We start from the raw sequence: 27,743 nt of genomic DNA on the forward strand, positions 1-27,743 counted from the left end.
GGAGGGTGAGTTTATGAATGTCAGCAGCCCTACATGCCAAGAACAGATGCATACTGGTAAGTAGCATTTGCCATTCGAGGCATGTGGGCTGCTGAATTCATATCTTAGCATAGACTGTATAGCAGTTTCTCCTCTAGCGGTGGTCGCCTGCATCAGCTGCAGTGGTTTGAAAAAGAGTTTTAAGGACAGCCTGGCCCACAGCAGCTTGTTGCTTAGCTTGCACGTTCAGTACTGTTTCGTGAAAGTGTGTATGGTAGACCATGTAACTGCCCTACATATATATGTCTTCTAAGGGAATATTTCCTAGGAAAGCCATGGATGCCCCCATTTTACGTGCGCTTTTGGGGGAACTGTTAAAGTGCGCTTTGCCTTTTGATAGCCTATTTGAATGCATTTAACTATCCATCGGGCTATTCCTGCTTTGGAAATGGAATTACCCTTATGTTGTGGTGAAAAAGCAACAAATAGTTGCTTTGTCTTTCTGAAGGATTTTGTTCTGTCAATGTAATATAACAGAGCTCTTTTTACGTCTAGTGTGTGAAGAGCTCTTTCAGCCACGGATTGCGGGTTTTGAAAGAAAACTGGCAATTCTATGGACTGATTGATGTGGAAAGTGGATATAACTTTTGGCATAAATGTAGGGTTTATATGAAGCACAACTTTATTGTGGTGTATTTGCCTGAAAGGTTCCTGAATGGTTAGTGCATGTAGCTCACTCACTCGCCTGAGGGAGGTAATAGCAATTAAAAATGCCACCTTCCATGTTAAGAATTGTAGTTCACATGAATGAAGTGGTTCGAAGGGGGGTCCCATGAGTCTGGTAAGTACTATGTTTAAGTTCCAGACTGGAAAAGGTGGATGCTTTGGAGGGATAATTCTTTTAAGTCCCTCCATAAAACCTTTGATAGGTGGGATTCTGAATAGGGACACATGTTGTCTGTTTTGAAGATATACTGCTTATAGCAGCAAGGTGTAGCCTTATGGATGAGTATGCTAGATGCAGGTAACATTACATTTTGGATTGATTTGGTTATTATTACAATAAATAATAAATCTTTTCCATTTAGCTGCGTAGCATGCTCTGGTAGTGGGACGCCTTGCTTCCTTGATAATGTTCATACAATCTGGAGGCAAGTTAAGATATCCGAACTCTAAGACCTCAGGAGCCAGATCGCTAGGTTCATCTGATTGGGATCTGGGTGCCTGATTTCTCCATGGTTCTGTGTTAGCAGTTGTGGCGAGAGGCGCAGTCTTTGGTGAGGAACCACTGAGAGTTCTAGGAGCGTTGTGTACCATGGCTGTCTTGCCCATGTGAGTGCAACCAGGATCATTGCGAGTGACTGTTGCCTTAGTTTGCGTGCCACTAATGGAATAATTGGGGTTGGTGGAAAAGCGTACGCAAATCTGCCTGACCAGTTCATCCATATCGCATTGCCTTGTGATAACGGGTGTGGGAACCTGGCGGGGAAGGACGGGCATTTTGAGTTTTTGTTTGTGGCAAACAGATCTATGTCTGGATGTCCCCACTTTTGGAAGAATGGTTGGAGAACTTGAGGATGAATCTCCCATTCGTGCACTTGCTGACTGTGTCGGCTTAGTAGGTCTGCTATCTGGTTGTCTATCCCCAGGAGGTGTTCTGCCAGGAGATAAATGTTTTGTGGAATTGCTCACTTCCATATGCTCTGTGCTAGGTGAGACAGTTGCAGAGAGAGTGTCCCGACTGTCATGTCCGTCCGGATTAACACAGCCTTGTTGCGCAAGTATTTCTGAAAGGCTCTCATTGCTAGGAATACTGCTAGGAACTCTAAGTGGTTTATATGTTGTGTCTTTTGTTTGACTGTCCAGAGACCTTGGACTGTATATTGAAGGAGATGGGCTCCCCAACCTGTCAGTGATGCGTCCGCTGTCAGTACTACCTGTTGAACCGGCTCTTGGAACAGTCGCCCCTTGGAAAGGTTTTGTGGGTTCCACCACTGCAGAGAGCGGTAAGTGCAACTGTCTACCAACACTAGGTCTTTTAGTTGTCCTTGAGCTTGGTTCCACTGGCGTGCTAGGCATTCTTGTAAGGGGCGCATTTGAAGCAGAGTATGAGGGACGATGAATATGCAGGAGCCATCATGCCTATAAGCTGCATTAACACTCGAGCTGGTAGGTAGTGTTGTGCCTGAAAGTTTTGAATGTTGGCTATCCTGGTTGGATTTGGATATGCCTTTGCTACAGAGATGTCTATTGTTGCTCCCAGATATTGCTGTAGGTGGGAGGGTTGCAGATGAGATTTTGGGTAATTTATTGAAAATCCTAGACTGTGCAGTTGCTGGATTGTCTGTGAGGTATGGCTGGCACACTGTGCTTAGGAGTTGGCTTTTATGAGCCAATCGTCGAGGTAGGGGAACACATGGATGTGTTGCCTTCTGAGGTGTGCTGCTACTACTGCTAGGCATTTTGTAAAAACCTTTGGTGCTGTGGTTACCCCGAAGGGGAGAACTTTGAATTGATAGTGCTGAACCTCTATTGTGAACCCGAGGTATCTCCTGTGAGCTGGATGTATGGGGATGTGAAAGTATGCATCCTTGAGGTCTACTGCGGCGAGGAAGTCGCCTTGCTGGAGTAGTGGGAGTACCTGTTGTAGAGTGATCATATGGAAATGATATGAGAGTATGTATTGGTTCAAAGGTCTGAGGTCTAATATTGGTCTGAGTGAGCCGTCTTTTTTGGGAATGAGGAAGTATAGAGAGTATACCCCTGTCCCTTGATGTTGTAATGGTACTGGCTCTATGGCACCCTTTTCTAGCATGGATAGCACCTCCTGTTTTAACAGCTTTATGTGTTCTTTGGACATTGGACGGTGTTTGGGTGGTATGTTGGGTGGAGTAGAAGTGAGTTCCAGGCAGTAACCATACTGGATAATCTGTGTCACCCACCTGTCTGTAGTGATAGCGTTCCAGACTGGTAGGAATTGTGTTATTCTGCCTCCGACTGGTGTTAAGTGGTCTGGAGGGAGTGTGAAAAAGTCACTGTTTGGTGGCGGTGGAGGCTCGGGTGTTATTACCACGTCCTCTGCCTTTGTTATTGTACCTCTATAACCTCCTCTATTGGAGCCTCTATTAAAGGTGCCCTGTGTAGTGCTCTTGAATGATGAAGAAGTTTGGGATGTGTTGCCTCTGCCTGAGCCTCGAAAGGAGCAGCAACGAAAAGAGCTCCTAGATTGTTGAAATTGAAGTGCACCCATGGACTTAGCGGTGTCAGTATCTTTTTTTCATCTTTTCTAAGATGGTATCAACCGCAGGGCCAAATTAGAAATCCGGATTAATAGGTTGATGGGAGTATGGTAGATTGCACTTCACTTTTAAATCTTGAAATGTGGAGCCAGGCATGCCGGCGGAGCAATGTTATGTTATGTTAAAAGACATTTCTTAAGCGCACTAACACCGATTGGTTTCTTGGCGCTGTCCGTGATAGAGGGAATGACCAGGGAAGCAGGTGACCGAATTTATTGCTGGAATGCTTGCTGGAAAAGCCAGGTCTTTAAGGCTTTCCTAGATGACAGAAGGTCAGGGCAGAGCCGGACCTCCAGAGGGAAAGAATTCCACAGCCGTGGGGCCAGTAATCCGAATCTGCAACCGCCCGCACGTTTGCGCTTAAAAGGTGGTATCTGAAGGAAGCCTTGATTGGCCGAGCGCAGATTTCTAACTGGGGCATACTTTATAATCAGTCTCTCAATGAATTTGGGACATTTGCAGTGTAGGGCTTTAAAAATCATGCAGCCTGCCTTGAAGGTACTGCGCTGAGCCACAGGGAGCCAGTGAAGTTTTGTCAGGAGTGGGGTGGCAGGTTGCCATCTGGGCTGATTTAAGATCAGTCTGGCTGCATGGTTCTGCACCATCTGGAGGCGTTTCAGAAGGTACAGAGGCAGGCCCAGATAGATCGAATTCGCGTAATCTAAATGAGAGATAACAGTGGCTATTACCACCTGCGTCAGAGCCTCCCGGGTAAGAAGACGGCGGACCTTCCGAATTTTCCTCAATTGGAAAAAGCCCTTGGAGACTACCTGACCTACTTGTGCTTTAAGAGATAGGTCACTGTTCACAATGACTCCCAGTGTCTTTGCTGAGGTAGAGGGAGTCGGTGCTTGGCCCATTTCTGACGGCCAGTAATGCGGGCCCCAATATTTAGCACTGTCTCCTGTGAGGACCAGCTCTGTTTTACCTGGATTCAATTTCAGGTGGTTTTGGTCCATCCACGCTTGAATGAACCTCAAGGTGGATAGAAAGGTAGATATAGAAGCGTCAGAATTATCCATTGTGAACAGTAATTGCAGGTCGTCCGCATAGTTGAGCACAGTCACCTGGCTATCTCTAAGAGCCTGAATGAGTGGGAAGATGTAGAGATTAAACAGGTGAGGTGACAGGGAAGAACCCTGGGGTACACCACATGTGATGATCTGAGTGGTGCCCACCAGGTCACCCATGCGGACTGCCTGAGTACGGCCCTCAAGGAAAGACTTTCAACCAGCTGGCTGCCGTGCCCCGGATGCCGGCCCGAGTGACACGGTCGATCAAGATGGTATGGTCGACCGTGTCAAACGCGGCCGACAAATCCAGGAGCACCAAAGCCTGCGGGGAACGTTTGTCTGCACAATCACGGAGCGAGTCGAGTACCGAGACTACTACTGCCTCAGTCGAGTGGGCGGGACGGAAACCCGCCTAATGTGGGTCAAGGCACTCAGCATCTTCCAAGAAGTTGGAAAGGCATTTGGCTACGTGAGCCTCCAGTACCTTTGCCAGCACTTGCACTACCTTTGCAATACACTAGTGTTGACAGACCAAGCGGCTGTATCAGCTACATCCAGGGCGCATGTAATGGATGCGTTAGTGATGAATTTCCCTTCCTGTATTAGGTGGTTTGCTTTTGCTTTATAGGGTTCTGGTAGGTGTTGTAATAATCCCTCCAGTTGGTCATAGTGTGTTCTGTCATAGTGTGCTCGGTCATAGCGTGCTAGGAGAGCTTGGGTATTGGCAATCCCCCAGATGTTTGCTGCCTGAGAGGCCACTCTTTTCCCTGATGCTTCTAAAATGTTTTACTCTTTGTCAGGAGGGGGAGCATCACCTGTTTGTGAATTAGCTCTTTTCCTAGCATTAGATACAACAAGGGAGTCTTGAGGTAGCTGAGATCTGATATAAGAGGGGTCTGTAGGGGCCGGTTTATATTTTCTCAATTCTTGGATTGAGGACACGCACTCTGGCTGGGTCTTTAAAGATGTCTGGTGCGTGCTTTAGTACTCCTTTTAGCATAGGTAGTACACGTACACTCTTCTCTGATGTTGGGAAGGTGTTAAATAGAAAATCCTCCTCTATAGGGTCAGAGTGCATGTATACGCCATGATACTGAGCTGCTCTGCCCACTAGTTGGTTAAAAGCGACAGTGTCGTCAGTAGGAGATGGCTTTGTGGGGTATGGAGGGGGGTCGGTTATGAGTTGTGTATAATCTGTGTCATCAGGATCATTATGGTCACTCCATGTATCATCCGGGTTTCCTTGATAGTCATCCTGAGGATCTTCCCCATGTCTTCTTCCTCATCATAATCTATAGGCAGGGGATAATATGAAACATAAGGCATGTTAGGAGTGAAAGGAGGAGGTGTGAAAGATCTTGAAGTGGATGTGCCAAAGTCCTTTTTCTTAGGAGGAACAGGAGAAGGGGCTTCAGTGTCCAGTCTTCTTTTGTTTTTATTGTAGACTGTTATATGTCCTGTATCAGGGTCTAGATACAGTCATTGTTGTTCTGGGTACACCCAAAATCCTCGGCGCCCTTTTCCGGGTCGGCGCCCTTCTCCGGGTCGGTAAAGCGGTGTTTCAGTCGCGGCTAAGGCTTTTAGGCGATGCTTTGACCGGAGCCTTGTGTGAAGGTGGAGGCGGGGTAGAGGCTTTGGTACTCATGGTTTGCCCCGGTGTGATCTGGTCATCGGAGTCAGACTGGTCCTCTACGGTGACTGTTTCCAGATCTTCAGAGCCGTCCGCCTCTGGGAGTTCATGTTAGTCGTCGAAAATGTTTTCCGGTTCTGGTGCCTGCCGCTGCATCTCTTGTCGAGCAGCTCTTCGGTTCCGGATAGTTTTCTTTGACCGGAACAGACCACAAGCTGGACAGTGTTCTTCGTTATGCTCTGGAGATAGGCACCTGTTGCATACTCTATGCTGGTCACTGTGTGGAAATTTGAATCCACACACTGGGCATTTTTTAAACGGGGTCCTTTCCATTAGCAGGAGGCCCACGTGGGGTCGAAAAGGCCCAACGGCCCACGTCGACGACCGGATAGAAGTGGAAGTGTTGTTGAGTCGAGGGATACCGTGCGGAAACAATACTGTCGAATGTAGAAGGTTTTGGCCTTAGAAAGTTGGAAAACTTCGGTCCCGAAGTTGAAGCTGTTGAAGTACATCCGAACCCAATGGCGGAAAAAAACAATCTGAATATGGAGAAGATGCCCTTGCGCACTGTAGTCCAGGGGAGGAGTCACCTATCTCATGATACTTCAAAGACTCTTCCAAGACAACAAGGTGCAAAAATCCGGACCCAACACTAGGCGGCGATCTATGCTAAGATATGAATGTCAGCAGCCCACATGCCTCGAACAATTAATTATCTAAAAAATAAAAATAGCTCTATCTAAACAGTTATAACACCCTAAAGGCAAGACCTATTGGCTATGCCAATTAATGTTGAACATAGCTGTTATATTGTCAGTCGGGACTAAGACAACTTTCCCAATTGGTTGAGGTAGAAATGCTTTAAGCGCTAGGTGAACAGCTAGAAGCTCTAGGTAGTTAATGTGGAGATTTTTGTGTTTGGTGTCCAAGAGACCTTAAACTTTTAGATGTTGTTCCTAGGCACCCCACCCTGTAAGGGATGCGTCCGCTGTGAGCACGACTTGTGGAACAGGGTCAATAAAGGGCTGCTGTTTTGACAAGTTTTGGGTGTTCCACCACTGCAGAGAGCGATGGGTGTGGCTGTCTACCAACACTAGATTTTTAGTTGACCCGGTCATAGATTTCATTGTTGGGCTAAGCATTCCTGTAGAGGACACATTTATCAATTTTGCATGAGGTACAATGGCTATGCAGGACACCATCATCCCTAAAAGTTGCATGAACGTTCCTACGGTTCTATATTGGTTGCTTTGAAATTGTAGTAGCAGTGTTTGAAAATTGTCAATTTTTGGCTGCAATGGGATAGGCTAACCCTGCTTGAGTGTTTAGGATGGCTCAGAGATAGGGGTGGCAGCTGTGTAGGTTCAAAATGGGATTTTTGTGCATTGATTGTGAATCCCAATTGATGAGGATTTATCGTAATTTGATTGTTGTAAACACTTGAGGCGTGGGTTGGTTATGATGAGCCAATCGTCTAGATATGGGAAGACATGAATTTGTTGTCTTTTTAGATGAGCTGCTACTACTGCTTTTAGTTAACAGGAGCACTTTGAATTGATAATGTTTCCATGCTACCACAAATCTGAGGTATTTGCAATGTGGTGGGTGAATAGGGGTGTGAACTTAGACGTCCTTTAAGTCTAGGGCTGACAAAATGGTTTGTTGTAAAAGGGGAAGCACTTGTTGAAGTGTGACCATATAGAAGTGTTCTGATAGTATGTATACATTTGGAGGCCTGAGATCCAAAATTGGTCTTTTTTGGGATTAGGAAGTAAAGTGAGTAAACAACTGACCCTTGGTGTTGGAACTGGTTCTATAGCTCCTTTTGTTAGAAGAGCTTGTACTTCTTGTTTGAACAGTTGTTGGCGCTCTAGAGAGCTTGTGAATGCAGGGTGGAATATTGGGAGGATTGCTGGTGAGCTCCAGGCAATAACCATGTTGGATAATATTCAACACCAATTTGTCTAATATTATTGACTGCCAAATGGGAAGAAATTGATGAAGTCTTCCCCCGGACAGGTGTATGATCATTGTGGGGTGGGGGCAATTGTTATGAAGTCACTGTTTGTTGGAAGATGGAGACAAACGTGTTAGGGTACCTTTACCTCTGCCTTTAAAATTGTTCCTCTGTAATTGCCTTTGTAAAATCCTCTAGAGGGGAAATACTGATTCTGTGGTTTATAGGAAGATGTGTTGGCATCTGTGGAGGTATTTTTGGAGCCTCCCCTATAAAATGAGCGGCAAAAGGATCCTCTGTTATAAGGTAGCTGTAGTGCCTCCATAGACTATGCTACTTTGTTATTTTTCTCCATTTTTTCAAGTTAATCATCCACCTGAGGACCAAATAGATGTTCCTTGTCGACTGGGGAATTTATTATGGTATAAAACTACAGATTCATAACCATGCATGTCATCTAAGGAGAATACAAGTGTTGACTCCTCTAGCTGCAGTATCAGCAGTATCTAATGCACATCTAAGAGGGAATAGAAATTAGTTTTCCCTCTTGTATTAATTCCTGCCCTCTTTCTGTGTTCTTCTGGAAGATATTGGAGTAAGTCTTCCATTGCGTTCCAGTGGGCCTGAACGTATCTAGCCAAATGACCTTGTGTATTGGCTATACGCCAGTGGTTGGCTGATTGTGCAGGCACTCTTTTACCCAAGGCATCTATTAGTTTGGACTCTTTGTCCGGAGGATTGGTGTGTGGAGAGCACTGTGGTGCGACATCCAGAAGGTCTACTGGTGGTACAGTAGGTACCGGTGGACGGGTAGGGGATTTAAGAAGAGGGCTAGCAGCAATGTTCTTCTTAAGAGGAATTTTGTATCTGAGTCTATTTTTCTTTTGGAGATTGGTATAACTGGTTTTGTTGTAACGTATGTCTAGTTTCTACATTTATATACAGTTTTTTTCTGTTTCGGATCCAACTTTTGCTGCATGGTCTCCAAAATTGGCTCTGGAGGATTTTGAATATTGTCTTTTTGTTTCAATACCAAAATGTTTGGTGCCAAGCTGGCTTGATTCGAACCAGAGAGCTTACCTTGTGCTTTTGGTGCAGAGCCGGGGGAGGGGTGGGGTATTAAAAGCAGTCTCTTGGTGCCTACCATGGCCGGATAACAGTGGTGGCCCAGAAGCCTTATGTTTGATGGATGCGTGTTTTGTGGGTAAAGGGGCTTTGGCATTTCCAGCACTTTGGCCGGTTGGACCGTCTTGGGATTCCAATTCTATCTCCAGCTCAGAATCTGAATCTTGGACGGAGAAAGCCTAGTCTTCCTCCACTGCCGACGCTTCCATTTCTTCCTGTTCGATATCTTTTCTGAAGATATCGGGGGGTCTCATCGGTGTTTTGTCGCTGCACTTCTTTCCGTCGTGTCCAGTGGTCTCGGTGGGTCTTTTTCGATCAGAATGAGCAACAAGCGTTGCAGTCTTTTTCCTTGTGCTTCAGAACTCAGCACAAGTTAGACTTTGTGAAAGTCGGTGCGCGGATATCTGAAGTGGCACAGAAGGCAGAAGAATTGAAATGGAGTGCATCCCATCTGCAGATTTACTCGATGTTGATCTTGCAAATGGAAATGAAAGAGCGGGCTAGGCCTGAAGGCTGCTGTTGAAGTTTAGTCGATCCAACTGATAGTTTTCTGATTTTCGACACGCGAAGGCTGGGAAAATATGTTTTAAACAAAGATGAGGGTACAGTGGGTTGCGTACCAAAGGGACTGCAATGAAAGCTCTCGCCCGAAGCACAGCAAACCAAGTTCGAACTAGATGGCCGAAAAAAAATCTAATAGAGGCAATTTGTGCGCAATACCCATGCACACAAAGGGAGGGGTCACCTTCACTCGTGACTGGAAAAGACTTCTTCAAAGAAAAATTTGCTAACATCTGCACCCAACACAAGATGGCAGGAGTATGCAAACCATGTGTATCTACAGCACACATGCCTCAAACACATCTTCACAATTAGGGTGAGCCTTTTAAGGGAAGGCAGTGAGCTCAGGTTGCAATGCTAAAAGTGGCACCGGTGTTGAAACGTGTAGAATTTTATGTTCCTTGCAATGTCCCAGAACACTTCCTGATTATGTGTATATATTCTTCAATCAGCTGAAAGCAAGACTGGTTTTGTTTGTTTTCAAAATAAGATGTCAACACAAAAAATGTGTTTCTTAAAAAACACATTGTTAAATCATTGTGCACTTTTAGATAAATTCAAGAAATGCTTTGTTGCAAGAAAAATGTATTGATGCGTGTCACTACATTAAAAAAAACAAAAACAAACAATAGTCTCTAAAATGACCACCAGCAACATTCTGAAGTAGGGCTCCAATTCTTAAAGAAAAATACCAAAAGTGCATCCAAAAGTATATGTTCTTGCATGCTTACAGATTTACAATTTTCAGTACCTCAAACGTTTACAGACTTAGGCCTAAAACCCATACTCACAGCAAACTTGGGAATTTCATTTTCATGTACATATTTGCTCATGTAAAAATCTGCTAAGGGAGAACAGATTCTACACCCCGCCCATCTTTTTCCTGTCTATGAAAACCCTTTAATGTCTTTCCTTGTCTGAAGTAAATGTCCAATCTTTTCTATTGGGGGACAAGATTACAGGAGTTGGAATATGCCCTTAAATTTGTAAGCTGGTTGGTGCACACAGATTCACTTGTGTAGTGCAATTTTGTAAATACAGCTTTCCACCTACTTCCAAATCTTTTATGTAGATTCCAGAACAATAAGAAACTTATAGGCTCGCTAAATTCCAGACCCTGATAAAATACGATGACTGACATAGTCCGAGTCTTATCAGAGCTCTGATACAATAAACACTCCTCACTGCATCTCACCAAAAGGGACAAGTAGACTTTTAACAGGACAAGTAGAGTTCTGAATCATCCTGTAGATATTTCATAAAATTCCATACCCATATCCCTAGTGATTGAATTATTTAAAGTACACCTGATTTAAATATAATTACTTACCCCATCATTCTCTCTGTGTGGATTCAGCCGGTTATAAACTGTTTCAATAATGTTGCGTCTAAAAATGCAAACAGAAAGAAAATGTTAACTTTTTTTCTTTATAAACCAAATGATGCATCTGTACCTTGGAAGATAGAAAACCATATTCTGTCCGTGGCATTCCTCGGTTACGTTTATTACTTTAGCAGAGTATTAATGTGAATAGGAGTCCATGTCTAATTACTTAGGCAAATAAGTTAAAATACGATGTGGTACCAAGAGCTAAATATCTTTCTGTCATGAAGACCTGGCTTATTTTGTTTTAGGAGGCTTATATTAGAAACTTGTAAAATGTATGGGCTTAAGAGGGAAAGGACTTCAGTGCAGATGTATTGCATTGTAATTGCATTTATATCGTGCTTTTTCGGCAAGTAGCCCGCTACTCCGGGACCCATAGAGGATATTATTGTTAAATTAGTATAGTGAAACATGCAAGTACATTTTAAGTGGTGGATAGGTTAGTCAGGTATTTGGAATGATAGCAGAAGGATAGAGGAGGACAAAGGTTTGTATTTATATAGCGCTTGTTGACGCACACTATTCATGAAGCCTACAAAGGATTAGTGGTGAATTAATTTGGTGAAATATAAATGTAATTTCAGTGGTGGATATTAGTCAGTTACTTGGAGTGAGAAGGATAGCAGAGGGATAAAAGGGGAAGAACAATTTGCATTCATATAGCACTTGTTACCCAAGATAGGTGTTGAAGTGCTTTTCTGGCGAGTAGCAAGCCACTCCAGAACCCATAAAGGATTACTGTTGAAAATTAGTATAGTAAAAAAAAAAAAAAAAAAAAAAATGAATATATATATACATATATATACATATATATATATATATATATATATATACACATATATATATACATATATATATATATATATATATATATATATATATACATATACATATATATATATATATATATATATATATATATATATATATATATATATATCTCAACCACACCGTCACCTTCCTCGCGCTCTGGACCACCTCCAGCCAGGAAAAAGTTAACGGACACACGGACCATCTGTAGTGCTCCAAAGATTTTAATTAAGGTGCAGAAAAAAGCCTCATGACGTTTCGGCTCGCAAGAGCCTTGTTCACATGACGGTATATATGAAGTAATTTGAGTAGTGGATATGGTATTCAGTTATTTGGGGTTTATATTAGTATAGTTTAATATGGAATTTGAGAAGTGAACATGTTAGTCTTAATTTCAATTAAAAAGGATAGTGGAGGGATAGAGTGAAAGATTATATATATATATATATATATATATATATATATATATATATTCACTGAAAAAACCATAGGTTATAGACCATATATAGTTAGGAATTAGCATTTACAAAACCTTGAAAATTCACTGAAAAAACCATAGGTTATAGACCATATATAGTTAGGAATTAGCATTTAAAAAAACCTTATTTTACTCACACAAAACCATTGAAATTCCATATATAGTTAGTTGCACTAACTATATATCGCGCACCCGCAATCCACTGCTGATCATGTCACATATTACATCATTCATGACATGGTCAGTGACATCACTGATGACATCTCAAATGACATCACTGATGACATCACTGATGACATCACTGATGACAACATCCAGTGACTGTATGTTTCTGTAAAGTTAAAATATGTCTTACATATTGAAGAATGAGTGGATGTATAAGTGTCTGGATGAAGGATTTAGTAGGTGCGTGACTGACTGTATGAGAGTGATTAAATGTGTCTCACTGAATGCATGGGTTAGTGACTAAACTGTCTTAATTTGTGCATCATTATGTCTGTTGTGATGTAAACTGCTGCATGTGTTGATCATTAGCTATACGAGAGGCTATATGTGTTATTAATTGGTTGCCCAAGTATTTCTATGGGAGATTGAGTTTGTGTGGGGGTGGCTGGAAGGTGTGTGACTCTGTGCATAGATGTGTGAGCAGTTTATTCACTAGGTGTATGAGTTCAAGAGTGCATGTGGAAACAGCTACATGGGCAGTTGACTGTGTGCATGAGTGTATTGATGAGTGAATGGATATCTCAATGCTACATGTCATAGTAAGTACATATGTAAAACACAGTACATGTGAGAGTTGGCATATATAAATAACTGTGCATGAGAGCCACTGAATGAGTGAGTGGTTGTATCGATCATTGTGAACTTGTATCAGGGATTGTATAAGAGAGTAAATATGTGTTAGTATATGTTTCAATAAGTAAGGTGTGTTTAACTGTATAGTTGAAGAAATGGAGGTGAGATTGTTTCTTTGCCTGACTGACTGGGTGTGTGAGTAACTCCATGGATGAGTGGCAGTGTGTGAGTGTCTGTATACACTGAGTGTATCTAAGGTTATATTAGAGTCTGAAGAGGTTTATCGTATTAGCACAAGAATGTCAAATGAGACGTCATCAGTGATGTCATCAGTGATGTCATTTGAGATGTCATCAGTGATGTCACTGACCATGTCATGAATGATGTAATATGTGACATGATCAGCAGTGGATTGCGGGTGCGCGATATATAGTTAGTGCAACTAACTATATATGGAATTTCAATGGTTTTGTGTGAGTAAAATAAGGTTTTTTAAATGCTAATTCCTAACTATATATGGTCTATAACCTATGGTTTTTTCAGTGAATTTCAATGGTTTTTTAATAGCAAATATCATAAGCTGTCAAATGTCAAGTACGTGGTAAGTAAAAACATTTTCGTGTTTATGCACACTGATCTGCTTTGAATGCTGCCCCCCACCCCTCATTTCAATTAGGAGTACTCTCTCTTTGCAGATAGTGAAGGGTAGTTAACGCAGGCCTTTGCCCCCGTTGTAATCCGTCGTGCCTGCTTCTCTCTCCATTTGATTGATTGTTCTCTTTGGTTCATTCTCTATTTACAAACAAGCACAGAGTCGCAATACTCTGTTTAGTCTTTGCAGATAGCGAAAAATCGTGTAAAAAAACAAAAGGAATCGAGCAAAATCAGTAGGCCACTAATGGGATCTCTTTTTGACCTCCCTAAAATAGAAACATTAGGAACAACCTGTTGATAATACCAATGTGTATGTACATAAGCGGCGTTCATTTGTGTTCACAGTACCCCTTGTTGATTGTTTGAATCGACCATTGAATTGTTCGAAGTTGGTTCTCTTAAGAATCTTCTCTGCCTGCAAACGAGGAAGAATAGGAATATTCTCTCTCCCTTTGCAGATAGTGAAGGGTAGGTAACGCAAACCTTTAACACGTCGTGCCTATTTCGTTCCTCATTGATTGATTATTTCCCCAAACATTGACTGTTTGGGAATTGGTTCTTTTTGGAGGTATTCCCTGTTTGCAAATATACGTAGGAAAATCTTTGCAAATAGTGAAAGGGTACGTAATGCGGACCTTTCTCCCCCGTTGTAATCTATCATGCCTATCTACTCCCCACTGATTGATGCACCTGTTTCACCCGGACCATTTACTAGAGATACGTCATCTGGCCCGACCAGAGAGCACCCCTAGTGAAAAGGACATATGCAATAATAACGAAGTGATCACTGTATCCTGTTAACAGAAACTTTAGCATGAAACAACCTGGAAAGAAAAGAATAGGAAAACGAAAATCAGTAGGCCACTGATTAACATGAACTTTTATTAAACAACGAACAAAGAAACGATAACATAACGTAATGATAAAACCTATTAATGTCCTAGAAACAAGAAAACGTTAGAAATATGCCAGTGGTGAGAGACCAGAAAAACAGTAAGAGAAACCAAATCACCCCTCGCTGTCCCACCGCCTGCCACGCCCAAAAAATCGATAGACTAGGGAAAATGCAAGTCAGTAGAACATCCGCCCCCACTCTGGAAACTTCCAAGGTGGGGCAGGGTTGCGGCTACGCCCGGCCGGGAGCAGCCCATATAAGGCGGGTCCTGCTGCCACGCCTCGGCCAGGAGATCCTAACGTAGGGTGTAGCCGGAGGAGAGGCCGAGGCCAGCGGGACCCGGCCAGGGGATTGTCTTTACAACGCTGAAGAGTTGCAGGGGGGGGAATGTCTCCTCGACCCTCCCCTCTCTCTCCCAGTCCGGCCGCGGTGGCCCTTGAGAGTTTCAGGTAGTCCGGCCACATGCTCTTCCGGTCCGGCCACCAACTATCGGGGGGCCGAGGCCGACGGGATCCGGCTGCAGCCGATAAACCAAGGAACTCATTCATGGGGCCAGAGCCAGGGGCGTCCGGCCGACATCCACCGGAAGCCCGGCCCAAAGACGGACGGGACATTTTTTCTTTTCTCCTTCGTAATAGCAGCGGCAACACGCCAGGCACCACTTCTTTCTTCAAAAATGGCTTTGACAACACTGGGGGGGATGTCTTGCACATGCATCCGACCCCCCCCCCCGTCCTCATCGCCACCGGCCATAACAAATGTCAAGCGGGGCGCCGTGGGGTGCACTGGGAGGGAGAGACGGTGCGAACAGGCCTCTCCCGCCTCCTCAGGTGAAGGCTTCCCAGCTGCACCCTCAGCGCTCCAGGCGCCCCGAAAAGGGTTCGTCCACTGTGGCGATGCTGCAACGTCTCGCCCGGCAGGGTGGAGCCCGTCCGCTCATGTGACCCCGCGATCGCAGGTAGCTGCCGAACTCTCAAAATGGCGATCGACCTGGCAAGAGCGGGCCCAGCATGAAGAAATGGCCCGGTCACTGGTTGACTCCACCACCGTAGTCCTCCACGACCTTGAAGATTCTACAGGAGCCGCGGGAGTCTCCGACCCCCGATGGGGAATGACTGCCATGATCGCCCGTGGAGTGACGAAACTGTATCCGCGGGACGTCGGCGCTCCCATGCTGGCGCCAGCCTCACTTTGAATTACTAGAATCCTGCAGACCTCAGTTCCGGTGAAAGCACAGTGTGACCCGGTAGGAAAAATTGTTGCACCCCCTCCCCTTTTGAAGTGATAGTTCAAACCACCGATCCTTTCCTTTGCCCTTTTAACGGAACTTTGGACTGCCTCCCCCTCTTACATTTTCTAGAGAAAACAAAACATTAACCACTACATTACCATAGCAGTTGACACCAGAACTGTTTTCAAATTGAAAACCAACAACATCTTCAACAGAATCCTTTTTGTTTCTGCTGTGACCCTGCTACAGCACAGGCATTGTCCCCAGCAGTAATTCTGCAATGCCGGTAAGCATAGCTGTGGTGCCTACTGGACTCACTCACCCCCGCGGCGCCCCACGCCGTTATTTGCTGGGCGGCAACTTACTAGACATCACTTTCGTGCCATCTAGATTTCAGCGCGTTCTGCTGCCTTGGAACTATTCGTACAACAGACTGCTACTGACGACCCACCCCCAGGCAACATCTTCTGAATTTTCATAATTTGAAAGAACTAGTAACATGTCCTTATCAGGAATTCAAAAGAAATTGCCACGGTCTCTTCGTTATTTAAATGTTTTTACTGTTTTTGTTTTGTTGTATATATTTATATGTTATTAAAGTTTTATATTCCTACTACTTTGTTGGAGTGCTATATATTTTTAATGTGACACATAATTGTAAAAACTTTGATGTACAAAGAGTCATTCCTAGAATCTTCCGCTTCAGGCTCGGTCCCCTCCCCAATCACAATACAGGATGGTTTTCAGATAGTAGGAACACGTGTGGTGTGACGAATCTCATCGGGTGTGGGCCTTGATCTACTATAACTCCTTTGAAGAGGGGTGATTCTTTACAGCTGGAGCCATAAACTACATCTGCAGGGCTAGCTGATAGCCTGGACAATCGGACACAGAGGAAGAGGAGTGTCAGAGGGTGCGGTAGTGAATAGGGCGAAAGGGAGGTGTCGGGCGGGCACAGAGTGTGATTCTCAGGGAAGAGCAGCGCAGATGGGGGGAGGTTTATTGCCCATGCATAAGACAGAGAGCGGGGGTGACCAGTGCCTGGGGAAGATGCTTGCGAGGGTGGGGAGCCATGCTACGAATCGACAGCGTGCAGAGAGTGGGTCTGGTCAAGGCATCTAAAATGGCTGCCGTGCACGACAAAAGTGTGGCATTTCAAAAAAGGCAAGATGGCGCAAACAATGTTTTTCAACACTTCCTCATTTCCTTCGAATCGAACGTTAACAGACGTTGGTGCATATTACCAAAGTTAAGCGATATTTATCGCTAACGATGCTTACCAACGAATTTTTTACCGCTAAGCATCGTCAGAAATTATCGAAGATAAACCTTGCTATTATCAAGGTTTATCGCAAATGCGATAAAAAACGGCCGCAATGCATGAATATCGCTAAAAAGTCAGCGATATTCATGCATTACCGAGCTAATGCTCTTAGCCATGTTATCCACCTCCCATTGGATAACATGGCTAAGAACTGCTCAGGGCAGGTGTTACTTTTTGGAGATATTCGCGCTTAGCGCGAATATCTCCAAAAGTTGGTAATAGGAGATATATATCTTGCATGTTGTAATGCAAATTATTGTGGTATATGGAACTCATACCATAATCTCTCAGGAAAGCAGAAACTGATCCTTTTGGGACCGCCTGAGAAGGCCTAGGGGGTGAGGGGTACTCTACTTTGCCCCCTTTTCACGTTCCGAACTATTTTATTTTACTCTCTTCTGTAATTACACAAAATAGCAGCGATAAGATGCATCAGAGACACACAGTGAGAGAAAGGAGGCCGGAGATGAAGAAGAGATGTCAAATACACATTGGAGATAATATAGTGGGAGAAGGGAAGTAAATATGAGTAAACTTACCATGTAACATAAAAATGTTGCACTCTATACTATAAGTCTCATTTTATACTACAATCACTTCGCTACAACCTCATGAATTAAAAATAAAAATGAATAATGTCTCAAACAATTTTTGATTTCTAAATATAAATTTATTCTTCAGAGTTTTCTAAATTTGAAAGAACTAGTAACATGTCCTCATCAGCAATTTCCTCTTCAATCATCTCATCTGGAATCTCCTCATTAAAAGTCTGCAATGATGATTCTTGTAACTCTATGGTCTCCAAACATTCGATAAATTCGCCATCAACAGATTGATCAAAAAAATCATTCAAGTCATCTCCTCCTTGCGACAATATTTCATTATTGGTGCTGTCAATTTCAATCAATGTAGTGGAATCATTCAAGTCATCTCCTCCTTGTGACAATATTTCATTATTGGTGCTGTCAATTTCAATCAATGTAGTGGAATCATTCAAGTCATCTCCTCGTGACAATATTTCATTATTGGTGCTCTCAATTTCAATCAATGTAGTGGAATCATTCAAGTCATCTCCTCCTTGTGACAATATTTCATTATTGGTGCTGTCAATTTCAATCAATCTAATGAAATCATACAAGTCATCTCCTCCTTGTGACAATATTTCATTATTGGTGCTCTCAATTTCAATCAATGTAGTGGACAATGCAAAAGAAATTGCCACGGTCTCTTCATTGTGAGCCATTTTATTTTGAAATTGCTTGCTGTAAATTGCAGAAAAAAATAATCACTTTCATTTATCGTTTTTAGTAATACATAATATAAAACTAACTTTATCAAGTATTTAGTATAACAGAAGGACTGCAAATAAATAACAGAAAACATTTTTCAAATTATCTTCAAGTGTACAACATAGTTCCCCTTACAAATTAACAGCTCACCTTTTTAAAAGTAGGAGAAGTGTTAGTACTGTGTAAATCAAACACCAGAAATTCACCACCAAAAATTCCTCACAAATGTACCTCAGACAGTAGTATCACAAAATGGCTGTGGTTTCCTCTCATTTGAGATATATACATAACCAATTAACTTTCATCACACACAAATACAAAACCAAAGTAACATTTTAATTGGTTCTAAATTTCAACACTTTCAAATGTGTTTTCCCCATGCAATTTTCCATAGGACATTTACATACGTCTACAGCCTGAATGGCTGAACGGAATTACACCAAACTTGGCAAAATGGTACATCAAACCTAAGTGAGGATCTACTATGCCCCCTTATGGTCATTTGCCCCTTCGCTTTGGCCTCCTCTTGTCTCTCGATCCTACCGAGAGACAAGATGGCGGCCGCTACGGACTGTTTGGAATGTTTACAGACGCCGGAGAACCAATCAGCTTCGCAAAGCTCCGTAACGCGAAAAGTACGCGAAGCGGAGCGCTGTTACAGATATATATCTTTTTTTGAACGTTAATTTCTCAAAATCCACTGGAGCACATATATTGAGACCTAGCAAAGGCACATCGGGCTACCAGTCCCTAATATTTTGCCACGTTTCGTGCAAATCCATTCAGCCGTTCGATTATTGACATTTAGATACGTCTACAGCCTGAATGGCTGAACGGAATTACACCAAACTTGGCAAAATGGTACATCAAACCTAAGAGGTCAGGGAGGATCTACTATGCCCCCTTATGGTCATTTGCCCCTTCGCTTTGGCCTCCTCTTGTCTCTCGATCCTACCGAGAGACAAGATGGCGGCCGCTACGGACTGTTTGGAATGTTTACAGACGCCGGAGAACCAATCAGCTTCGCTTCACAAAGCTCCGTTGCGCGAAAAGTACGCGAACTGGAGCGCTGCCCGGTCCGCTGTTACAGATATATATCTTTTTTTAAACGTTAATTTCTCAAAATCCACTGTAGCACATATATTGAGACCTACAAAAGGCACATCGGGCTACCAGTCCCTACAATTTTGCCAAGTTTCGTGCAAATCCATTCAGCCGTTCGGGCTAAAAGTGAGGCCAACCGCCCTATGGAAAACTCAATGTTAAAAACACGTTTTGGGACCCCCCTTTTTTCTCGACCCCCCTGGACGAACCCCCCCCCCCCCCCAATTTTCAGGGGCTGCTCAGAAACAAAATGTGCCATTTTCCTGAAAATTTCAGCCAATTCCGTCCACAAACGCCAAAGTTATTAGACATAGAATTTTCAAAAATCCCATAGAGAAAAAATCCTAGCTATATATACCTACTGGCGACCGCCAGTAGGTAATATATATATATATATATATATATATATATATATATATATATATATATATATATATATTATAATATATATATATATTAATATATTAGGTCTTAGCAATAGGAGGAGCCTTTTGGATGAGTGAAAAGGAGTTTGAGGGGAGGACTCAGAGGGAGAGTTTAGAAAGATTTGTTTTAGGGGATCGGTATAGTAAAAGATGTCAGATGATGCAAGGAGGGGTAGAGTAGGAGAGGGTCTAGAAAGGGTTATTTTGGCAATCATAGTAGTGGTATGGGGTTTGGGATAAATGAGAGAGTGGATGTAGAGGATATATTGATAGATGTATAGGATGAGAGATAGGGTAGTGCATTGGAAGGAGTAGTAGAAGAAGTGTGAGATGAGTCAGAAGGTTGGGCTAGAAGATATATTTAGAGAAGTATAAATATATTTAGAGAAGTATAGGCTGAGGAATAGGGTAGTGCATTGGAAATGCTAAATTAGAAGAAAGTGATAAATATATAGATCCATAAGTACATTGAAAGGATATAGATACATAAAGGAGGTAAATATAAGTAGATTAAAGATATTAATTGAGGCACAGGATGAGAAAAAGGGCAGTGCATTGGATATGCTTTTTCAGGAGAAAAGTAACAGACACACGGATTCTGGCCCTAGTCCCGACAAGTCTTGAACAGGTTCAAACAGGGAACTGCCCTTGTCCTCTCCTCCCTTAGCCCTAACGCCCGGGCTGAGACGCCCTAACCCTGGCCTTTTATAGCCCTAGTAATCAGGTGACCCCTTTAGCCAATGGGAACCCTAGCCCTAACACTATCCAATCACAACACTAGCCCTAAAATCTAGAACCAATAGGAAACCAGGACCTTACAGCCAATCTTAGCCCTGGTCCAAGCACCCAATCAGTTCAAAAACCCTGATCTCTACGTCCAATGAAGGCCCTAGCCCTAAAAGTAGTCCCAAAACAAGTCCATGCAACCAATGGCAGAGGTAGCCCTAGTCCCTACTTCCAATAGAAAGCCTAACCCTACTCTAAGCGCCACACCTAGTCCAGCAACCAATCACACCAGAAGCCCTAATTACTACTTCCAATTAAAGGTCTAGCCCTAGTCCTACCCTACTCCCAACAACCAATAACATAGGAGGCCCTAGTCCCTACTTCCAATAGAAATCCTAACCCTAGCCCCAGCCCTACAATGATTGAATCACAGACCCAGAAACCAATCAGAACCCTCAAATACCCAACCAATGAGGACATTAACCCTAATCCAATAGAAACACCAGATTCAACCACCAATCAGTGTAGACATGTACCAACCACTAGCAGACCATATAAGGTTCCAGCGACCTCAGACAAGGTTTGCTGGCCAGGGAGTTGGAAGCTGCTTCTCCTGTTCAGAATCTCATAGGAGACAGACAGGCTCAATCCACACTTTGGACTTCAGCAGGTAAGGGCCTCACTAACTTGAAATCTAACAATACTGTTTGAATAAAACTTTACTCCCCCTGCTGGCCAAAAAACAAAGTGCACAGGCCCTAGTAAAACACAGTTTAAACAGCTCACAGAAGCACCCTCTGATGTAGAAAATCCCTGTTGCGGGGGAGGGTGGTTGGTTTCACTAGCTTATGAACACAAAACGGTTGCTCGGAGTGCACTGTTTAACATACAGGTCTTAGCACAGAGCAAAGGAGAAATTTGGAGGGAAAACAGAATTGTCACCAAGGAATGAGAGGGACAAACTACAGAGGCTGGACTGCAAATCACACAATTCAACACTCTAAATGGAGGCAATCATGGGCAGGGAAAACCACAAGTTTAAAACAACACAGGTGATAAAATATGCAATTACAGGCAGGCTAAAACTAAATTTTTTAACTGTGGCAACCACAGGCAAATACAGTAAACACAGAAAGTGAAAATCGTTTTTTAAACAACTTTTTGTCTTGAGAAGAGAGAGCACAGCCTTAGTGCAATTTACAGTGCCCCGTTCATCTCAATCTATAATTCCATTTTAATAGATGGCAGGTTCACCTTTGCCTGCAGCATTTCCCATTTCGTTTTTAACTTTAGGGGCAGGCCAGGAGGAGCGGTGATGTAAATAATTGAAAGGGTTGCAGGATATATCAAACAAAGTGAAACAGGAATAGGAAGTAAGCACCTCACGAAAATATCTGCTGCCTTTTCACCCCCATAATATAAGTAATAAGCATATAGTTATTTTATACATAGTTATTTTACATAAGGCACAAACTAGGTACTGAAGATCACCGCAAAGCAGTAAAATACAAATATTTGAAACAAATCGTTCATTGAAGGAGGAAAATGAAGTACAATAGAAGACCTGTTTATCAAACAAACATATACAGAAAATAAGTTAAAAAAAATAAAAAATAATAATCCCCTGACTACTAGGCCCTACATGCTTACAGGTATTGCCTAAAGAGCTAGGTTTTAATACCAAAAACCTTGATATCTCAACAAAAAGATAAAAGATAAAAACAAGTTACGCGTTTTCCGGTGGATACAGTATCTGTCTGTTGACTTCTCATCTTTTGAATTACCCCAATTTGCAGCATTCCACTGACTTTTCCTCAGCCAAAAGTCGACGTCACAATGGAATGGCTGGGCACGCGACTGCGTGACGTTATCGCAGCCATACGATCTAGTCTCCATGCTGAATTAAGTTTCACCCATTTTTTCCCGTGCCTTCGAGCGTGAAACGGGTGAGCTAACAACCTTCTCACAGGTATTCAAAACAAAACCAAACGTGGAAATCCATATCAGACATTTCCTTATACCAAATAAATCCATGGTTCAATTTATTAATCACAAAATATAAATCAATTAATTTTTGGTATAGACCGACAGGAAATTAGGAGGCGGGTGAGTTAGTCAGGAATCCACAGGCAGATACTGTATCCACCAGAAAATAATGTTACAGAGGTAAGTAACTTGGTCTTCTGATGAATACATCTGCCTGTGGATTTCTCACCTTTTGAATGGATACCCCAAGCAGTACTGCTCTCGGAGGAGGGTGCCAGCCCGCCTATACCAAAAAATTCTGCAACAAAGAGCAAAAAGCCGGTCCCTCCTCACTTCCGAACCCAAGAAATAATGCTTTGTAAAAGCGTGGAGCTTCGGTGCTCATGACGGCTCCACGCCATCCTGAGCCAAGGGCGCTGTGTGCTCATGACGGCGTGGTGCCGTCATGACCCCGCCCGCTCATTAATTCACCCGCAGAGGCGAGGAATTAGTGTCACGTGGGTGAGTGGCAGCAGCAAGACGGCTCCATGCCGTCATGAGCACACGCCTACCGTGTCTCATGACAGCGTGGAGCCATCATGAACACCCAAGATGTTAATAAATCTCATACCTATGGGAGATTTAAACAAGGGTTGAGCTGGTAAACAGAAAAGCTGACAAGGCAGATAAGTAGCCCTTAACAGTAGCTACTGCGCAACCCTGTTGCGACAGGGAAAGAGAAACTCAGAACATCAGATAAATGGGCCTTTAAGGGATCAATCGATCTCTCAAAACCATTTAACCAATTTGGCCCACTTAAAGAATAGACCGATTTGGTGGAGTGCCTTCTGGCTGCTAAAATAACGTCCACCACATCAGGTGGGAGAGAGAAAGAACTCTGGTTGCCCTGTTTTATCTCCAGGCATGAAGGTGCAGGCTGTGGAGGTGGGGGTGTAGAGCCTGCCCCTGTGATTGCGAGCGGTCTGCCACGAGAAGGAGAAGGAGATCTGTGTACCACACCCTTCACGGCCATCCGGGGCGATGAATAGGACTTGGGCCAGGTCTTGGCGAATATTTCTCAGAACAAGAGGAATCAAGGGAAGGGGGTTGGTGGGAGAATGTGTCAAGAAGTTGTGAGCCCCACTCTAACTTAAACGTGTCCCCCAACACCCCCTGCGTCAGACACTGGAGACTGCAGAATGATGGGCAGTGCACGTTCGTGGCAAAAAGGTCCAACCAAAGAAACCCCCACATCCTGAAGATGGAAAGAACCCCCTCTGGATGGAGCCACCACTAGTGAGCGGATGAATATTGCAGACAGACTGTCCGGGTGCACATTCAACTCCCCGGTCACCAAATCACCCAGATGAGCACCCCACCCTCCAGTGGAGGCATCCCTAATCACTGTGGCCACCAGAGAAGGAAGATGAAACTGCTTCCCCAGAGGCAGGTTGCCTGGAACACTCAACCATTGCAAATCTTCTGCAGTGTCTCTGGAGATTTCAAGCAGTTCCTCTAGATCTCTGCTGTGGTGAAACCACGGCCAGAGGAGACACCACTGGAGGGCCCTCATATGCCAACGTGCATGGCTGATCAACAGTATGCAGGTAGCAAACCAATTGAGCAGGTGCAAGACCTGCAGGACTGGAACAGGCGCTCCATTCTGAAAAAGTGGAACCATATCCTGGATGTATTGAATCCTCTATGGAGGCGGGAAGGACAACTCAGTAGTGCCCCTATAAACACGTTGTGCTGAGAGGGCACCAGGTGAGACTTGGGTACATTTTTTGAAAACCCCAAGTTGAATAACAACTGGTGACTTTGCGTTGAGCAGCCAGTCATCCAGATAGGGAAACAGGAAATCCCCGAATTTCTGCGATGTGCTTCTACCACCGCCAGCACCTTTGTGAAGTCCCAAGATTTAGAAAGACCAAAACGGAAGGACCGCAAACTGGTAATGCTTAGACCCAACTGTAAAACGGAGATACATCTGATGTAACTTCAGAATGGGAATGTGAAAGTTACCATCCAGTGAATCTTTGAATTTCTTATGTTTGAGGTCAAATTCCTAATGTCGAGGACTGTCCTTTTTGGGGATCGGGAAGTACTGAGAGTAGCGTCCCCGACCTCTTTCCTGCTCTGGAACTACCATGATTGCACCAATGACAAAACCTCCTGCTGGAGAAGCAGAAGATGCTCTTCCGGACAAAAGCCTTGACGGTGAGGGAAAGGAGGAGGAACTCCTAGAAGGTCAGGGCACACCCATTTTATACGGTGTTCAAAACCCAAAGGTCTGTAGTAACAGACCTTCAACGAGGTAGAAATGGGACACCCGTCCTCTCACAGGAGAAGCATATGGCAGAGCTAGAGTGGTTTCCCTGCAACAACAGATGGAGAGACAGGAGGAGGAGACATGTCGCCAGGCAGCACCCCGCAGACTATCTCTGCCCTTTCCCCTTTAGGACCTGTACATGGATTTGCCCGTTGCTGCTGCAGTTGTTGACTGGCACCAAAGGACAAGCTTCTTGCCAAGCCACAAAACTTGAGGAACTGTCAAAGGTCCTGGGTTGGGTCTGAAGTCCTACAGATCTTGTTGTCCTTAACCACATTGGTGCTAAGGCAATTCCCGCTGGGCGCTGATATTTTACAATTCCCATTGTTCATGACAAGGTCAGCTCGTCATTAGCACAGCTCCAGTGTGCCTCATGACGAGCTGACCTTGTCATGAGCATGGAAGGGGTTAAAGAGCTGCAGCGCCGAATCCGCTTTAGCCCCAAACAGGCGGGACCCATCCAAGGGTAAATACAGCAATGTAGCCTGGACACTGTGCGAGAATCCTGAGTCACGCAACCAGGCATGTCTACTTGTTGCCACAGACGATGCCATTGCTCTGGCTACAGTTGGCTGTGTCCAGTCCAGACTGGATCACTTGGCCGGCACCAGCTTGGGCATCTGAAGAGCACGAAACCTGGACCACCAAGCTTTACGGCGAAGGATGGGAGGACAGAAATGCAGGATCCCCAGGAGCCACCTTTAATCTCCTAGCCACAGTCCTGGAAATCACTGGAGTGGACATTGGTTTCTGCCAGACATCCAAAATGGGCTCAATCAATGCCTCATTGAAGGGCAGCAAAAGTTCTGATAAAGAGGAAAATGAATGAAGAACCTCCGTAAGAATATTTGATTTTACCTCCGCTGTAGGAAGAGGCAACTCCAAAAGGTCTGCAGCATTTCTAATCACATTATTTAACAACAAGGGGTGGTGATGGACAGAGTTTCTGAATTAAGCAGAATACTCTCACCCAGTCAAGAGATCAGGGCTAGATCCAACACCGTTTTTTAGCTTATACACTGGGCCAGGGACAGACTAATTTGCATATAGCCAGGTTCTGAGCTGGGATGGGGCAGTGAGCTAAATAACGGTGATGGATCAAGCCCTGATCTTTGGACTGGGTAAGAGTGGTCTGCTTAATTCAGACACTCTGTTTATCACCGCATTTCTAATCACAGCATGATACGTGATCACCTCAGGCAGTGGCAGGCCCCAATCAGCAGAGGTGTCCAAGACACTAGCCTCCTGCAAAACCCTCAAAATCAGGGTCAGGATCCAAAATGTCTCCTTTGTCAGCCCATCCATGTTCATTCTGGTATTCCCCTTCCTTCGTCACATGGAGTCTCGTGCGGAGCCGTTCCATTGTAATGTCCTCGTCGATGTGGGAGTGGTGAGGCGAAAAGGTTCCATGGAATGCTGCGCATTGGGGTAATTCAAAAAGGTGAGGAATCCATAGGCAGATGTATCCATCAGAGCATCATTTTTGCTCTCCCGATTTACTTTTTAGTGGCTACCTAAAGACAAACTGATGCTCATCATAAAGGAGTTCAATTAGAGGACGGATGAAGAGGTCTAGTTTCTGGCAAACATTGTTCTCCTGAAAGTACAATCTGACCAGCGGTAAAAGACAGACCGCTCTAAAGTAGTTGATTCCCCTGCTATGGAGCCCGCGGGCTCTTAAATCAAAGGACATACACATTGCGGTAGAAACTGCTTCATAAAAGGGAGCACTTACACCTAGGAATCAATACAGACAACTGGTGTAAAACAAGGATAAGTCACTTACCTGTAATCCTGGTTCTCTTCCAGGGGTATACTCAAAGTCATAAGCAGTGAATTATCCCCGCCCATGTGCGGGACCCCGGAGCTTATAACAAATCTATATAATATATATATTATATATTATAAAATATATATATATATATATATATATATATATATATATATATATATATATATATACACACACATACATACACACACACATATATATATATATATACACATACACATACATACATACACATATAATAAATACACATATAATAAATAACTATGCAGCCCTATAAAATCCAAACTAAAAGAGGGACGAACAGCCAGAAAATAACTCAGCCATACTTGCATAGTAATACATTACTTAAGAAAACTTGTAATAGAGACCATACACCCAAATGGCTTCATACAAGAATTTCTTTATTTTCCAGAACAAGGGACAAAAAACACAAGTATTTGAAGGCAGTTTGGCCCATAGGCTGCATAGGAATTACTGTCCTGAGACAGAAAAGAAAACTGGCACCTCGCCTTTTAAGACTTCCAAGAATCTAGGTACTTTGCCTTTAAGAACCCCAGAGAGCCCCATGCTCCCAGCATGCACCACAGGTGACAGGTAAGTTTTTTTTGTAAAGGCGTATAAAATACCACTTAAAACCAGTACTAAACATTGCTAGACTGGGGAGGCGGGCAGGGTGCTTAGGACTTTGATGAGTATACCCCTGGAAGAGAACCAGGATTACAGGTAAGTAACTTATCCTTCTCTTCCAGGGGGTACTCATCAATAGTCCTAAGAAGTGAATAGAATAGCAAGCCCATACCCCACAATTCACGGACTAGCAATGTAGCACTAGCAATAAAACCAATCTTAAAGTAATAGGTGATCTTTCCCTGTACTTCCAGTTTAAGGCCTGTTAATCGTAGCCATGCAGCCAGTCTTGAACAGATACCATGAGCGTATTCGTGAGCAGCCAAATCAGCCCCATCCGCT

General features: G+C 43.7%; 1 protein-coding gene across 3 annotated transcripts in view; it reads right to left on the bottom strand.

Annotated features, from left to right (window-relative positions):
• Positions 1-27,743, bottom strand: part of PPM1B (protein phosphatase, Mg2+/Mn2+ dependent 1B) — a 187,626-nt gene that overhangs the window by 54,977 nt on the left and 104,906 nt on the right. For all 3 annotated transcript variants that reach the window (XM_078649681.1, XM_078649682.1, XM_078649680.1), the window contains one exon: positions 10,895-10,952. In XM_078649681.1, the coding sequence (XP_078505807.1) occupies positions 10,895-10,952 (58 nt within the window). The remainder of the gene's footprint in view (positions 1-10,894; positions 10,953-27,743) is intronic.

The sequence above is a fragment of the Lissotriton helveticus genome, chromosome 6 (assembly GCF_964261635.1).
Source record: "Lissotriton helveticus chromosome 6, aLisHel1.1, whole genome shotgun sequence".
NCBI classification, from domain to species: Eukaryota; Metazoa; Chordata; class Amphibia; order Caudata; family Salamandridae; genus Lissotriton; species Lissotriton helveticus.